Source organism: Gymnogyps californianus, chromosome 2 (genome assembly GCF_018139145.2).
Source record: "Gymnogyps californianus isolate 813 chromosome 2, ASM1813914v2, whole genome shotgun sequence".
Classification (NCBI taxonomy): domain Eukaryota; kingdom Metazoa; phylum Chordata; class Aves; order Accipitriformes; family Cathartidae; genus Gymnogyps; species Gymnogyps californianus.
The window spans coordinates 63,684,260-63,701,724 of NC_059472.1; the positions used below are offsets into that span (position 1 = coordinate 63,684,260).

General features: G+C 41.9%; 1 protein-coding gene across 1 annotated transcript; it reads right to left on the reverse strand.

The window, feature by feature from the left end:
* Positions 1 to 401: 401 nt before the first annotated feature.
* Positions 402 to 15,036, reverse strand: LOC127013119 (cytochrome b5). The gene is made up of 5 exons (XM_050891739.1): positions 14,861 to 15,036; positions 6,660 to 6,788; positions 4,940 to 4,969; positions 2,360 to 2,394; positions 402 to 1,510 (listed from the first exon to the last, which is right to left on the reverse strand). The coding sequence occupies exons 1-5, from the start codon at positions 15,002 to 15,004 to the stop codon at positions 1,432 to 1,434; spliced, it is 417 nt and encodes a 138-aa protein (XP_050747696.1). The 5' UTR covers positions 15,005 to 15,036; the 3' UTR covers positions 402 to 1,431.
* Between the last annotated feature and the right edge of the window lie 2,429 nt (positions 15,037 to 17,465).

Genomic DNA, 17,465 nt, shown 5'->3' on the forward strand with positions numbered 1-17,465 from the left:
CAATTTTTTTTTTTTTTTTTTAAAGGCTTATGTTTACATTAGCTTTCAATTTCATTTGACAAAGGGCCTAAACTGCATGTATCTTCCCTGGTGCTACCAAGAGGCAGCCCTTGGAATAGTGTTTCAAGTCCTGATGAATGTCAGGGAGGCAGAGCTTGCAGGGCCAAACCACTGCTAAGTCACTAGTTGGTGTTGAGGTCATGCTGATGAAAACATTTACCTATGCTAACTGCTCCATAATACACTTTCTCACTTTTTATGTGAGACTTCCCTGCATAAAGGAGATATCCTGACTTTCAGCATGCACCATCAAACAGATACTTCCAAGAAGTGTCCCAATATGCAAGAGCATCCCTTCCAAGGCCTTCAAAAGACTTTGAAATGAATGTATTTGAGCTAGCAAGAGTAAGCAACTAAATCTTTATTCATGATCATTTACATATGACTAAAAACATTCACCACAAAATGCAAACAGTTTTCTTGTATTTAGCAGTGAAAACAGTCATCTCTTCGTAGTAAAGCACCAAGGAGCACATCACAGAACAGTCAGAAACAGATTCCATGTATCAGTTTTTCCCTCACAATGTACATGACAAAATTGAAGATTTTATAAAAGTCTAAAAGTTCTAGAACAAATTCTAAAGTCACCTGAGTGCTTGGCAGGAACAGTATTATTTAGTAGCAGCTACTTTTTTCTGCCTTTTTTGCAAAAAAGAGCTACTTTTCACAAAACTGAGACAGACATCATTGGGCCAAACACTGGGTTTCATACTTCACCTGAATTTTTCAATGGGAGCCAAACAGAACAGTTTACTAGCAGGAGTATCCACAACAACTGTAAGAGCAGATGTCAAGAGGAACAGAAAAAAAAAAAATCAGCTCACTATAGCCTGATTGGTAGGGCCAAACCACTTACAGGCACCTACTACCCACTACTCCACTCAGCTTTTTCCATTACATTTAATTAGCATTTCATTCAAACATACTACATTTAAGAAGACAACGTGATTTTAAGTTAAGTACGTACATGGACAAATACATGTACACAGTTTTGGTAGTCATTTAAAGCTTTAAAATTTATATGTAAAGAGAGTCCTATGGACCCCATTACAGATTAAAGAGAAGTAACCAGAATCAGAGTGTTACAAACGAAACAATATTCTAACACAGAAACCAATACAGTTATCAAATAATTCATTAGAGAATAAAATTGTTATACAAAAAGAGAAATGCTGCCTTTTTATCACTTCAGAACAGCAAATAAGAAGGCAACATTAAGAAAAGTGCACAGCAGAAAAGAATTGTTCAGTTTTCTGAAAAAGTTGAATTTTTCTTCAGACATCAGGCTTTTGTCCGGAAACATATTGGGTTAGGATTGCTTATATTCTCTCCCAGATCAGTCTCTTCTTGCATTAGTTCTCAGTAAGGCGTTTACTCTGACATGTAGGAACGATACATCAGGGCCACGATAATTGCTGCTATTGCCGGGATCACCCAGTTGGACCATGAACTAGAAGGAAGTTTTTGAAACAGCAGTTTAGGAAGTGACAACCAGCAAGTTTAAGAAAAGAGTCATTGCTTAAAGAAATCCTTCCTCCCCACTCCAACAAATACTTCAAATTTAGGGCAACAGAACACCTGGGCTGGCCAGTAATACTCTCGCCAAGTAAAAAAGCTTGTAGTGTTAAGGCTTTGTACTAGAGCTTACAAGAAGTTTGCTTACTAGATAAGAGTAAGACTCTAGACACATTTAAGTCATGGCGTGCTGCCCAGAATATCATTCATTCAAAAGCCATTTAAATAGCAGCATCACATGACACTTTCAAGCACCCAAGCTCCCCACTCAGAGAGGCATGGAACAGTCCTCTGAGGTTTCAGCAATAGGCAATTGTCAGCACGATATAACTTTATAAAGTTTGATTCAATGGCGTTCCAAAGTGTTTTTCCCCCCACCTCCCAGTTCTGACAGATTTTCCTTCTTATAGACACAATCCTCTTATGTCCCTTAGATGCAACAGTTGTAGCAAATTTTAAAAGTGAGGTGTCAATGTCAGTAAAAAAAGTCAGTAATGGCACCAAGTGTCTTCTATTCACCTGATAGACTCCAGAAATGAAGGCTTGTGCAACAAACCATTTGTTAGATACTGATACATATCAATGTGAGAAAAAAATCTAGCTAGTAAGCTAACAGGCTTGTGAAGTGACACATAGATGCCAACTTGGACTTTACGTGGAACAGAAATTTTCACACACCATCCTCTGACATCTAAGCTTCCAGCAGATAGAAGCTATTCAGCTTTCTAAGCTTCAGAAACATAATGAGGAACTTCCAAGTTTGACATCAGGTGTCATACTATACCTGGAATTAGACTGAGCAGTGGTAATAAGAGTTTCCTGGAAAGCAAAGCATAAATAGATTTACATCAGGCAGACACCTCTCTCCATCTTAACTAGCCTCTCAATTTCTCAAAACTCATTAAGTGGAACTAATTTAAAAACAGTTCAGTGCATTGCATTTGGAAAGCATTTTCTCAGCATTCCTACAACAGACTGTTGTATTAGAAGCTAGCTAGCAGCAGCTTCTGTAGTCAACATTGCATCAAAAGTTATTAAAAAAATATCATCACAAGGAATTTTGCTGCAAGTTTTCCATGAAGCTAACTTCAACCTCAGGTTACATTTGAAAAGTTTTAGTTGCCTAAAAGATAGAGATCCCTTATCTGCCTAAAATCTAATTGAAAAGACTCTGAATTAATACACAAATATTTCTTATATCAAATCTACATGAAGAAAGCTACTAATTTACATCCACGAGGCTTATTAAACTCAGTTTAGTGTGGTGTTTCAGACTGCATAAGAATCAGTCAAATTATAGTTGTTTCTGATACTGATTTGAACTTCTTGTTCAGTTTCCATAGAAAAAGCAGCGCTACAAGATCAAATCCCAGTTGGGTACACGTGCACAATTTATATGAAGACTTATTAATCTGAATACTACTAATTGCATATGGCCCTAAGTGCATTTAAGAGATCCAATCATTAAAACTGTACTTAAATTTAGTGGTACAAGATCCATCACTGAAAAATTAATTGCTTCAGTATCAGCATATTTGCAATTCATTTGACGAGCAAAAGATTCCTAACATCCTCTCATAGGTTCAAACAGGCTACTTTTGCAAGCACCCAAATCATCATAGGTTTACATGTGACAAATACCATGTTTAAAAGAGTAAGACTCAGTGACTGCATCTATACTGGTTTTGTGAACATCTCCATGAAAAACTAATCCCAAAGCCAAACAGCATGGAACAGCTGGTGCCCACACTATCAAGGCTAACACCTTCTACAAACAGACTTGCCACATCCAGTGCCAGGGGATGGTTCCCCCCACACCAAGACAGTAAGAGAAATGTGGCCTACCTCATCAAAACCTGTTTTTAAACACTGACACTGGACACGTACACTGAGGGTACTTTAAATACAGTGCAAGGATGAGAAGGACATTTGAAAGCACAAGGCCTTCTGACAGCTCCTACAGAGCCAGGACACAGGGCCTAACCTGTCACGTTACCCACCCAGAGTGCAATGCAAAGTGAAACTTATCAGCTACACCCACACATTCTGCTGGAGGAAAGCACTACAGCTTCCTTCTGGAATGATGGAACACACACATGTAGCATAGATAACTACGACCAGCACTAAAACAAGTGAATAAGCCAAATAGGAGTGTAGTAAAGAGTCATTTGGACACATCTTAACTCCCAACTGACCATGCTTTGGCCAAACTAATATTCCAAGTACTTCAGTACGTTCCTGTGAGCTTAATCAAGGGATTGTATACTACAACTCCCACTGGGCAGTCTGTTTCTCAGTTACATTTATGGTTGCTGCTCTTACAGCTTAAGTGTAAACTGCCTTGAATCTCAAAAGAAATCTGAATAGCAGATGTTATTGTTGGTGGGAGGAAGCTCTGAATTCCAGTCACCACTCCATTTCTTATTTTTATTAGTATACTAGTTCCAGTCCTTAATTAATAATAAAATTAATAATTGCCATAGCAAACATTCCAGGTTTTTTTTTTTTAAACTTTCTTTCCTTTAACTTATTCCTATTATTGGAAGATCTTACAGAAGTGATTGCTTCTTAAAAGTAATCTCTCAAAGAGAGTAAGAGTTAGCAAGAGTAAGATCCTATTCCTACTACACTTCACTTAAAAATAATCTTCAACTATTTCCTAAGCACACTGCTGTACTGTTAAGCCAGCCCTGAGCAAACATCCTCTATACACACAGCAGCAACTGTACAAATTAATCCCTGATGCACTTGCTCCTTTAATGGACATCTGAATTTCATGAGTTTGATAGCTGAGTGCCAACACAACTTTACTCTATTAAAGACAGAAAAAAAAAATAGAAAATAAGTGCACTACTGCATTGACAAGACACTCAGGAAAATCTACTGAAACAGTCAGGAAGCAAACAGTATTTTCACCTTGAAAAAGGTTCACAATTGCAAGTTAACTAATCTATAATACAGTAATCAAATGCCTCTACATTCTCTATCTACTACTGTTACCAATATATTGTTAAGCATCACATTTTTTCCCGCACAAACGCTTATTAGTTTAATCCATTCTGTCTATAAACTGATATTTTTCTTTAACTGAATACTAGAAAACCATTGACTGATTTGAGACCCACCTTTCTGCTACAGTTGAATGCCACCACACTTGGTAACCTCTTGGTTCAAAAACCACACAAATTAAAGAAAAGAACAGCTAACAGGAAGGCAGATCAACAAGTTTAAGAGATTTATGACCTGAAACACTACACTTAAATCAAGCTGAATTACTTTTGCCTCTGGGAGTATACCATTTACAGACAGACACTGTCCCTAATACCTAAAATAAACAATGTGGCATTTCAAGAAATGCACTTACTGTTGGTTTCTGAAGCTTCCCTCTATCGTCCTGCAGGAAAACAAGCAAGAAACATTCAGACAAAAACCCAAAGCATTCAAGAAAAAAAAAAAATTTATCACTAAATTCAGTTTGCAATTCATTCTGTTAATGTGTACCTATTTTTACCTAGGAAACAGACTTGCCAAAGAGTAGATGTCAGTGTATGATTTTGAGCTACCATAAACAAGATCACTTCCTTAAATAATACTTCCCAGTATACAATAAATAAGTGAAACCCAAGTCTCCAACATTTCATTATTTCTTGTGCCCATGTTTTTGCATTTCCTTTATCTCTAAACAGTATTCATAACCTTAGCTATACACTGATTACAATCATATTAGTTTACTTCTACCTCGTCTACTCATATTATCAGGCAAAGTCATTTAACTAGTTTTGGTCTGATGTCCAGTACAAAGGTCCCAAATTCTATGGATCTTCCATAAACTAATTAAGTTTTACCTGAAATTGTCACATTCACTACAAAAGCCCAACAGTATATAATCTTGATAGTTTAATGTACAAATACAGCACTGTCAAGCTGTTTGTTTCATATCAAATGAAAACAGGCACTTAAACAAGGAAGAACTGGACTGGTAGCCAGATTAAGAACAACTTTACTGGCATCAACTACCATCTGAAATAGATGACAAGCCCACAAGGTTATAAGTGTGCATCAGAGCTGAAGTATTTCATATTAAGAGAAGCTACATTATTAATATTTATCAAGAGAGGACCCAAGACAGATACAAGATCAGGAATCTTACTATGAAATATGCTACTCAAGACAGTGATATTTACCCTGAATGCAAGACAAAACATACACAAAATAGACAGAAGAGGAAAAAAAGAAGAGGCAGGCATGGGCAGCAGAGTAGAGCAGATGGGCACACTAGCAGCCTAAATCTCTAACAAGTGGTTTTCAACTATTAAGATGCAGGAGAGCTTAAATAAGGCCTCGCTGAAGGAAGCCAAGGCAGCAGCTCTGTAGCTAGAAATAAAGCCTTCAAAGCTTAAGGCAGCAGAAAGGTGCTTGTTAGAAGTACAGGAAATGGTTAAGGAGAGTATAGAAAAGAGGAAGTAACAGATGATCCAGCAGGAACTGATCATGAACAACCCTGACAACTATAAGTAGGGAACACTGATACAGCACAAAACAGGGGGAGCCAGAGAGGGTGAAGGCAGAGCATCAAACTAGAAGATGCTTACAGTAGCCATTTTCTAAACATATATATGAAGAGCCAGGACTGTACTTTTAGATCCAGATGGAAGCCTGGCATATATATTTACAATGATGAAAGAATGAAAGCGGAAGTTAGTAGTCACTCTACATATTGACATAAGAAAAGGTCTAGACATTCTGACACATCAGTCACCTTCAGGGGTTATAGAGTGTTGTTATAAAGCTCACAGGGTACACCAGAAACGGCATGATTCCATATTCAGTTTATTCAAGAACTAAGCTGTAAAATATTTCAAAGCAGCAAACTTGTAGATGCGACCATCCTTATGCTACACTAATCAAATCCCTTCACATTGGGGGAACCTATCTCCAGTCCAGGTCCATCCACAAACAGCTGCAGGGCTGGCATCCAACCAAACTAGCAGCTCTCCTTTATTTTGAAGTAAATTACCTGAGAAATAACTAGATGCAAAAAAAACTATAGTAAACAGCAAGTACTGGTACTCTCACATACTCACCGGATGAAGTTCCCCAACAATAAAGGTTTCTGACATTGTCCTTGCATCTGTGGAATGGCCAACATCTTCAAAGTTCTCAGTAGCATCTCCTCCAGCTTGCTCCCTGAGGACCTCTTCACCACCTGGGTGCTGCAATTTAATGAGTTCGAATTTGTTACTGAAAACCATTCCACATCCTAAAAATGGAAATTCTTCATTTCTACATTCCTAAAAATAAAAAAATTGTCCTTGCAAAATCAGCTGCTAGACTTCTTAGAGCAAACATAAGCCTCTGAATAACTAGAGAGGTTTATGTATTCTCTGAAGCCAAAACCGAGGAAGCTAAGTCTCTACTCCATCAGTGATGGAGCATTAAGAGGTATTACCCCTAGCAAATAAAGCATTTAGAACTTTATGGGAATCAGTCAGTCTTTTAATAGCCCAACTATTATCTAAAGTTACATTCCATGTTCTCACTTCTGCAGGAAATGTGTATTTTTATTCAAACAACACTTTATATAGCAAAAGAATAAAAGCCAAAAGGTATAAGTTGTAGCAAGAACATTCCAGGTAGATACAAAAAAAAAGCTATTCACAAGAAGAGCAATCAAGCGCTGAAACAAGTTGGCAAGGGAGCACACAGAATCTCCATCCTTTGAGGCTGCCTAGACAAGGCACTAAGGAACCTGACCTAAGTTAATCCTAGTTTGAGCTGAGGGTTGGACCCAATAACCTTCAAGGGTTCTTTCCAAAAGAAATTACTGTATTATTATCTAGTAAGCCAGCTACTTTGGAACTGCTTAAGCACAACTGAAAGCTCATATAAAACACCAGAACAGCAGTTTGGTTTTAGCAGACTATGGAATGCCAAAACCACACTGCTGATAAAACCCTCAGATTTAGAGCAGTCGTCTCCCAGCACCTCCTAATACTTCAACCCATCACCATTCCCTTAACCTAAATCCCTGCTCTCCATTGACTTTTATTGTTCCCCAGGATGCACTTTTGGGATTGCATGCAGTTCCACATTTCCATCCATCAAATATATCTTGCAGTATGTACAGACAGAGTTATTACATCTTCTAGTTCAGTGAATTTTCTCAGCTTCAAGTTACTCATTCATGTAACAGATAAGTAACATGCCATAAAAATTCACCACTCAACTTTTAAGAAGGAAACTACTATGTAAACACCAGGAATTATTAGGTAAGCAAGTTGAAAACACTTTATTACTACTGCCTTGGATTAAGGCAACCACAAAATAATTTCTAACACTTTACCACTGACAGAGGAAACAAGGCTTTGAAGCCTCAATTCTGTTTTTCATGCTTCTGACTACAGGATCTAAAATGATGAAAATAGACTACATTTCTACTACTTAGGGTCATCTTGCCTGGAGTATAGCTGAACAGAAAGGCTATGCTTAGACAGTAGATGAAAGAAGTGACATAAACATTTCTGCTAGTCTAGGCAATTCAGGTTAGCATTTACTTCAAATCCACCATATTAACCTCCTATCAATCTTTCTCTTCCAACAAAAATAAGACTTGTTCATACAGACCAGGAAGACACAATTACTATCAGTTTCCAGCAGTACCAGAACTCCAAAACTGGAATCTTTGCATTAAAGGCACACATTTATTTTAATCTGTTAAGAAAGTTGCTTTTTTTTTAGGAAAAAACCAAACAAAAAACCAAACAAAAAAAACCCAACCCAACTCTTTTTTTATAAGAGCCAAGATACCACAACTAGAAGGGTAAGGGATCCCTACCATGACTAAGCAAAAGCAAGATTAAGCAACTGATAAAGAGATTAGGCACAGCAGCTGAGCCAAAAAAGGTTAAAAGAGTGCATGCAGAGTAAAGATTATGCAAGCAGACGTGCAAATATGGCATGCTCACCAAAATCCTGCCCTTGAATACATTCTGATAAGCATTCAGGGAAAGGACTGGACAAAAGTTGAGGGATCACTCAAGTTCAGTGACTTGAAATGTACAGCACATTTAAGCAGCTGAACTGGGGTCTGGCAGGCTCTCCCAGATACTGCCACAACTAAGTCTTCAAAGAATTCCTTCAGCAACATGGGGTTTGGGGGTTTGTTTTAGTTTAATACCATGCTAAAGAATTGCACTTCCCAAAACAGAAAAATAAGTCTAGCATCTTCAGCAGAAAAGGCAAAACTCCTTGGAAAACACACTCAATAAACAAGACATCAACAAGTGGCAAAAGGCAAAGTTAAACTACCCATAAAGCACTAGTAGCATGTACTCATGCATTGCAATGAACCCAAACCCTACTCATACAAGTAGATAAAACACTAGTTACTCCAGTAAGTTGTCAAGATCACATGGTTTACACTAGTTCCCCCAAAATATTCACCAACCAGCCAAACAAGTGGATACCTACCAGTATAACTGCATATACATTACAACTATTTCAGAGTACTTTAACAAACTACCTGCAGGTTGCTGACTACAGAATGATCATATGCTATTGTTCCCAAATCCCTCCCTTGTGCCACTACAAAGTAATCATGTAGCTATATGCGCAGCTTCACTGAGGCACTCCAGCTTTTCTCTGCAGGGTTAGTTTTTGGTCTAATTAGTAACTGATCCCTCTGTCTACAAAACCACAATGTTAGCGTCACCACAGTGACCATGACCAACCCTCTCAGTAGCTATCGCACATCAGCTGAAGGGGACAAACTCACTCTGACCTCTGCTACCGTAGCTGGACAACTGATAGTGTTTTTTCTACCTTAGTCTTGCTGATGTGAGGAGAGAATCACATACAGAGTTCCTAACTTCAGCCATCTAGCAGATGTTACTAGTAACCTACTATACACACATAAAAGTACTTTGAAGCTAAACACTTTGCTTTTAGGTGGCACCTCTGCTTAAAGATGCAAACTTGCAAAAAACTAGCACTTAATACAAGTAATTAATGAAAAGACTTCACCTCCCCTAATGAAAGGGAGCAACTGTAATGTCTCACAAAGGGCAAGAAGACTTTTCTATCAAAAGCTCAGCATTTTCCATGGTTCTCAGTTTGTTTATACAGGGCCTTTGTTCACACTTCTGCATGGTAAACAAAGCTTGCTATCAGAATTTCTACTTTAATGAAGAGCCTCTGGATAGACCCTGGAACTGGAAGCCCACGAGACTATACAGATAATGACTCCCAAACCGAAATTCTGCTGATACAAATAACTAAAGTGTTTTTGCAGGCAAAATTGTGGTTCAAAGGAAATGAAAAAGCTTTTGCCAGTAAGTTAAGCTAGCCTAGCTCATTCCTAGGACATTCCCAATATAAGAACATAGATATTTCAGTTACATGCGTAACAGAAGTCTGCACAAAGCCAGCGCTAGTACATATCACAGACTAATTCCTAACAGCAGCACATTAGAAAGTTTTAGATAAAGCAAATAAGCAGTTAAATTCACTGCTCTCATCTGGGTCAGAAGTCTGTGATCACTTCATCCTGAATGCCTATCACCTCTTCTCCCCCTTGCTACAGTCATGCAACTTTCTCAGTGTCATAGTTCAAGACTCCATTAAAGTATAACTATCTTAATTCACAATTCCTGCCCCCTCCCCCTTCCCATACTGGGAGAATCAAATCTAGGGTCCAATTTAACTTTTGGGGAGATTAGCAAAAGTCTCCACCAGTGGCAGTCTTATAAATTCAAGTTTTGCTTTCTGCACTACAGGGAATGAGAAGCAGGAAGGGGCAGCAACAGAGCCAGAAACACCCAGAGAACCTCAGCTTTATTGTGCAAGACAGACAGACTAATGCTTGTTTGTTTTAAGGGCACGTTCATGCCATCTGAAGAATCCTCCAAATTATTTCCATCAACTATTTAAGTTACAGTACAGAAATTCTGTACTCATGTAAAATTTCAGGAGCCTAGGAGAGTAGATCTTTCTATGAGAGCAGATTTTTGAAAACTTTCAATGTTTCAGATGAACTGCAAAAGAAATGCCCAGTAGCTGGGTGCCCATTTTCCCACTTAGAAAACAATTACGGCTTGCAGTATCTTGCATAAGAGTGCTAAGAAGTGCTATTTTTCAAAGCATTTTCAAATCTTCCTGGAAGCTTCATCCGAGCTTAAGGAAGTGATAACACTGGTTTTAATCCTTAGACTGCAAGATTCAGCAATAAAAATTCACATGGTACATTGACAGACTTCAAAATGTGCTAGTACCGGCACCTTTCTATGTAAGCTATTCATTACCTTAAACATGGAAGGTATTATGCTACTATTCCACAATACCATCATACTGGATGAAAATAACCGACACACAGGGGAGAGAACATTTTTCATTCTGATAGAGTAAAACAATATTTGTTTTTCTGCACTTTATTTGACCAGCATTCCAAAACACATTTTGTGGGAGCTGTCTGTTCTGTTTAGAAACAGTGCTATGAAAGCATAAGTTCATACCTTATGAAAAACCTGTTTTCATTGGCCATTAATATTTTCGATAAATTTTGAGACCACTAACAACTGAAGTAACCTAAACAAGGTCTATATTAGATGAATATTAAATACATACCATAGTTAGTTTCCAGAATAAGGAATTTCTCTCAGGTAGAGACGTTCCTATGCTTGTTAGCTTCTCTGCCTAGGTTAAGGAATGCAACCAAGTTCCCATAAAAGCCATAGGGAGGACTTTCACCACAATGGGAAGTAGATCAAGACACTGATCATTTCACTGTTATTTTTATAGGCCCAGCTACTCTTGTTTAGCTCATTAGATTGACGTCAAAGCCTGACTAGTGCGATTGCTTTATTAAACTACGGAGAAATACTATCAAGCATTACCAACATACTTAATCATTAATTGACATTTAATATTATTCATATATGTAATTATCTGTAATACAGATATAGCCATAAGATCCTGCTGGGAGTACACATGCATGTCTAGTAGCTATCTTCACTTAAATGATGTAGGACCTGAAACTATGAAAAAGTTTCCCAAATATTCTATAATATAGGTCCAACAGCCTTGGAATGAAAAAGATGCTATACAAGTTTCTGGTCTCAAGAATAGTCTTTCATGCCAAGAGCTTTCAGATACTGCACTCCAAAAGCCGAGTCCAAAAGTCTCTGGATTTCCTCTCCCAGAGGATATACTTTGGTAATCAAAGAAAATTCAGAGATATATATTCAAGTTTTCCTGAGATATGCCATTTAAAAAAATATATATAAAAAAGCAGTTGCTGGAATTTTCATCTTCAGGAACCCCTAGGATAAGGTGTCAAAGTGCACAATTCTTTTCTCCTCCAGCACTTCATCTGTATTTCAAATGATCTTTTTTAAGCCTTGTCCTTAGGGAAACCAAGCTAAGATGGCCACACTATGCAATGTCTCCACTCCTTTTCAGCCTCACCCCTCCCAGCACATATACATCACCACCCCCAGTCCACTTACTATCAACTTCAATCGAGCGTTCACACAGGCTGATGGTTCCCAAAAACCAAACAAGTTTCACTAAACATCTACAAGCTTTACAAAGAGACAACAGCTGGACAGAGAAAATACACCCTTTAAGTATTGTAAGGGAGTGAAAGGCAGCAGCGTACTTTCACTTACTAAGCATGAGAGCATCCAGGGTGTCTTTAGCGCTGAAGCACTGTAAAGTTTTCAACTTCATAATCAATAAGAAAATATTTCCATAGGTTAACACAGTGCCTGGAAAGATGGCTTGTTGAATTAAGAAATGGGACTGAAGTCAGCTTCCATTCCCAGTTCTTCATTCCCTAGTAAACTGATACTTTTCCTTATTTACTACCTGGGAAGAGCAGGAACGAGGTGATGCTTTAGCTGTACATCCTCTTTAGTACTACTGGACTTATTTTAGTAGCCTACATTTAATTCTTGAAATAGTTTAAGCTCTTCTTACAAGCTTATAAGCTCTTCTTGAAATATTTTAAGTTCTTGCAAGGAACTGCAAGAAGTAAAACTGAGTTTGACCAACAGTGCTATTGAAACAGCTAACGTAATCCCCATTTCACTGAGAAGCGTTTACCGTACTCCAGAACGCACCAGCAAGAGGCTAGCTCCAACTTCTCCTTATCGGTCACATGTAAATGCCTCACGGTGTCTGACAGTGTTGAAAGAATTAGCACATTACTTGATAAATTAACCAGGCATCAAAAGCATTCAAAAAAAAAGGTAAAAAAGTGTCCTATGAAATATTTTAATCCAAGGGTTCCATCCCAAAAATCACCAACACAATGAACATGACAATATCCAAGAGCTTTCCTTAGGAGCATAACTTCATTTAGATACTTCGTTGAACATAGTTATCCAATCTCATTCATTTATTATCTCTGAGTATGACCCAGAAATTTCAGCTCCAAAACCAGCCATATTGTATTGAAAGCTGTTTAGTGTGAGGCTAAAGTTTGACCCATGTGTACCAGAGTGCATCAGACTTCCACAGTTGTCCAAGAAACAATTATTTAACTGCTTACAGACAAACTGAACTCTTTTGATATGCTCCTGAATTAGCAACGTTATCCTGAAGGCTGAAATGAAGACTTTATTGGAAAAATTTGCACAAGGTAGTGCCTCTTAATATTTACCAATTTCATCACATGTACTGAAGGAAGAAGCTGTCAGCTTGTCTGTGCAACTAAAATCCAAAAGCTCATTAGATCCTGGATTTTTTTGTGAAGCATGTTTTTCTCCTTGAGTTGGGTTTGTGGGGGCTTTGGGGTTTTTTTTTTTTGGTGGAGGGTTGTTTAGTGTGGGGTGTCGTGTCCCCCCCAATCTGGAAGTGCTTATACAATTATGTATCAGCCAAAACTGATCAAGTTTCCAAGAACAGCTACTTCAGTTTCTCAGGCTGCATGAAAAACTGCATTCTCCTCCAGGGCTTCTATAATAAAGTTGGCCTTGCCTTCCCTGCATAACCAAACAAACATTTCCGTAACTAAAGGATGAACCAGACCAGGGACACAGCTAGATGAAAAATAATCAGAGAGTCAGTAGATCAGTTTCACAATCCACCTTGCTGAAAAACCAAACAATTTGTGCTGGCACACAGCTTAAGAACAAAATACTACCTGTGTCAACACTGCCTTTGAAAAATTGCTTGTCAACCTCTTATTTGCAAAATGCTCAATTAATACTTCAAGTTTAAAGTGTTTACAACCACAAAAATCAAGATGGGGCTACAGAACTACTAAGGCTTGTCCCTACTAATCTGAACTGTATTCTCAAAGAAATGAATTTAAATCTGTAATAACACTTTTTAACTGCATGCTAGGTCTTTGCAGATTAGGAATAATGGGAGTGAGGGAGAAAACTCAAAATATCATGAATAAATCCTAGCTACAGTTAATACTGAAAAAAATTGCTCTGTAGTTGCATTTCTGCATCTCCACAGAAGAATGTTTTAGTCCAATAACTAAAAAGCTTCTTTATTAACCATGACTATCAATGATTACATCAATTATTCATCATCATCATCAAGTGATCAAAACCATCAGTCGTTACCTGGGGGGAAAAAAAAAAGACAACCAAAGGCATTCAACCTGACCACTGTACTCTACTAAGTAGAGTTTGACCTTTTGCAGCTTCGCAGTGCCCGGCTGCATGCCCACGCGGAGTGTATCAGGACAGCAGTACGAGCACAAAGCCTTTGGGGAACTTCGGTTTCTACAGTGGCAGAAAGTTCCAAGGCAGGCGAAGGGAGAAAGCAGTTCCCAGCAGCGGATTACACGCGAGTCGGGGACCGCGTGCTCGGCGCACTCGGGTTTTTCCTGACCGAGAGCAGCCCGACGGACGGCCGCTGCCCCGCCGGAGCCCGCCCCCGCCGTTAGAGCCGCCCACGCGCGCCCCCGCCCCCAACGGCCGCCGGCCCCGCCGCCCTCCGGCCCCGCGGGCGCTACAGCGAGGCCCGGGGCCGCCACACGACTGTTTCTCGAGAGCGCTATCGCGGCAGGCCGAGGACGGCACCCTGCTGCACCGCACCCACAGCGGCCGCCTCCCGCCCGCGGCCCGGGGCAGGCCGACGAGAGCCCGCAACGGGCAGCCCCCGCCCAGCCCCTGCCGCCGCGCCCCCGGCCACGGCGCGGGGATCCGGAGAAGCCAGCCGGCGAGCCTTCACCGCCCCACGGGGCTCAGGAGGCGCCAGTACCCGCAGCGTCCCGGCAGCGCGGCGCCAGGCCCCCCCGCCTCTCCTTCGCCCCTCCCCGGGCACCCACCTCGTCCAGAAACTTGGTCACATCGTAGATGCGGTGGTGCAGGATGATCCAGGTGCTCTGGCTGTTGTTGTGCTTCTGCACCTCCTCCAGCCGGTAGTACCGGCCCCGCCACGACTCGCCCCCGGCCTCGCTGGAGCCCACCATGTCCCCCGCGGCACAACGCTGCCCACAGCCCCCGCTCCGCAACGGGCTATAGCCCCGCTCCCACGCGCGCACGCTGACTGGAGCCCCGCCGCAAGCCTATCACCGCCCGACACCGCCCCCTCCCCTCCGCCCGCCCCCTCCCTGCCGGCTTCTCATTGGTGGAGCGCAATGCCTTTCAAAGAAGGCGTCAGGCTGGCGACCGAGGTGGCCGCGGGGGAAGGACTTGTCGGGTGGGTCGGCGGCCTCGCGCGCCGCCCTCTTCCCGCCCGCCGCGGGCGTGAGCGGCGCCCTCCACGTGACCAGCCGCCGGTCACGTGGCGCGCGGGGTCCCGCTGCGGCTGGCGGGTTAGGGGGGCGTGGCGCCCGGGCAGCGGTCGCCGGCGTCGTCCGGGCCGCCGCCGGGCTCCGAACCCGCAGCTTCCTCCCCCGCAGCGGGCGCATCGTGCTGCGAGGGGAGGTTACCCCAGCGCTCGTCCCCTTTGGCAGCGGTTGGCTGCGGTGATCGCCGGCCCGCGTAGCGACGAGCTGATCATTTACTTTCACCTCCCTTTCATCCCCGCGGCTGCCGCCGGTTTTCTCCGCAGGCGCGGCGGGAGGTGCGGGCGGGCGCCCCCCGTGCCGGCCGGGAGCACCCTGCCCTGTCCTGCCCGCTTTTCCACACGGCCAGGGGCTGGGGCTGGGGCTGGGGCTGGCCGGGGAAGTCACACACCCGCCCCCACACCCCCCGCGCGCGCGGCGGTTGCTCGCGCCGAAGGCGGGAGGCGCGCGGCTGCCTCGGCGACCCGCGTGGTCCGTGAGGGAGCCCGGCGGAGACAGCCTGAGGAGCGTCCCTGCCAGAGGTGCTTCCTTACAGCTCCTCAAAACATCCCGGCTGTCGCAGGAGCCCCTCGCCCTGCCTTGGGAGAGCTCTGCCGCAGGCCTTGAGCCGAGGCTTCCCTGTGACACCCCCCTGCCTCGCTGCCGGCTGGGCTGAGGGCACAGGGAGCAGCGCCTTCCCCTTCTCTTGGTGACGCCCTTTCACTCACCCGCCACCCTGTTTTCCTTCAGTTTTGTTTAAGCTGAAACCCGGTTCCTTTTCTCTGGCTTCAGATGTGTTTGATGGCTTTGTTTGCTTGTTGGGCCAGAATGGGTCCCACTGTCCCTGTCACAGCAGCACCCTGTGCTGCACTGGGTCATGCCCGTACGCTACTTGGGTGCCTCAACAGCAGTAGCCCCGTGTACACACTCCGGCGTCATTACAGGCCAGGGTTTTTTTGTGGGGTTTGTGTACAGCATAACTTCAGTGACATAAAATTTACCCAGTATGACCTCTCAAGGCACCTTTCCTCAAAGCTGGTGCTTAGGTAGTTGTTTTGTACCCTGTGCACGTGCTGTTGGTTATCTGTGTGCAGGACAGCTTCATACTTCCTCACTGAATGTCACCACGATCTTCAGATCCTGTCTCTAGTTCATTACAGTCAGCCTAATGGGAAGAGTAGCTACTGTCCCTCACAGCTTGTTATTCTCAGCTTTAATAAGGAGGCTTTTCATTCCATCTTCCAGGTTGTTACTGAAAATAACAAATATCACCGCCAAGCTCTGTGATTTACCTGTCTGTTTTGACAGAAAACCAGCGATAGCCATTCTCCGACTGATGTCCTGTTCAGCTTAGCAGGAGCTCTGTGGTAGTTTCAAGTTCACGTGTTGTGATAATCGGCATCTAAAGATGTCATTTCTCCCACACACGTTAAGTTCTCCTACTTGTACAGAAGGCAGTTGGGTTTATTTCCTATGATTTATAACTGGTAGTTCTATCTTAACTGGTAGTTCTATATTAACTGGTACTTCTCTCTTTATCCTCTCCCCTGAAGGGAGAAGCCATTTGCAAGCACTCTGTCCCATTAGCTTTTAAGATCACTGGGAAGGTTTAACTTACGCTGAATACAGCGAGTGGTTCCCACAGGGGAGTTGGCCTCAAACAGCAAGCGGATCACTGGAGCGTTGCAGGACATGTTTTACAACATCTTTGCCACAAAAATCCCCAGTTGGCAATTTAGGATTCTTTTAAACATTACGAAAGCTGAGGACCCAGCCTGTCTTTTCTGTGTTTGCAAACAGACAAGATTTTTTTCTCATTTGTTTAAAATGGTCCTTTCCCTTAAGCTGTAGCTTTTGGAATTCTCTGATGAAGTGAATGTCTTGGCTGGCATTTTAAAAAAATCTGCTTTTCATGATTGCTAGAAAAAACTTGAAATGTGTTTTCCTTTAAGAGTAAGAAACAAGGAAACGTTATTTTCTTTTAAATTGCAGTTATAAAACACAGACCTTATGATTTTTCTAGGATATGACTGAGGTTAATCTTTTTAATGTGTTACCCTGTAAACAAGGCAAAGGAAAATCATCTTTGACGTTGTTCCTCAAAAAATGTTTCCAGTTGATCATTTTTTGATCACGATTTGCAAAATTGCATTTCAGGTGAATA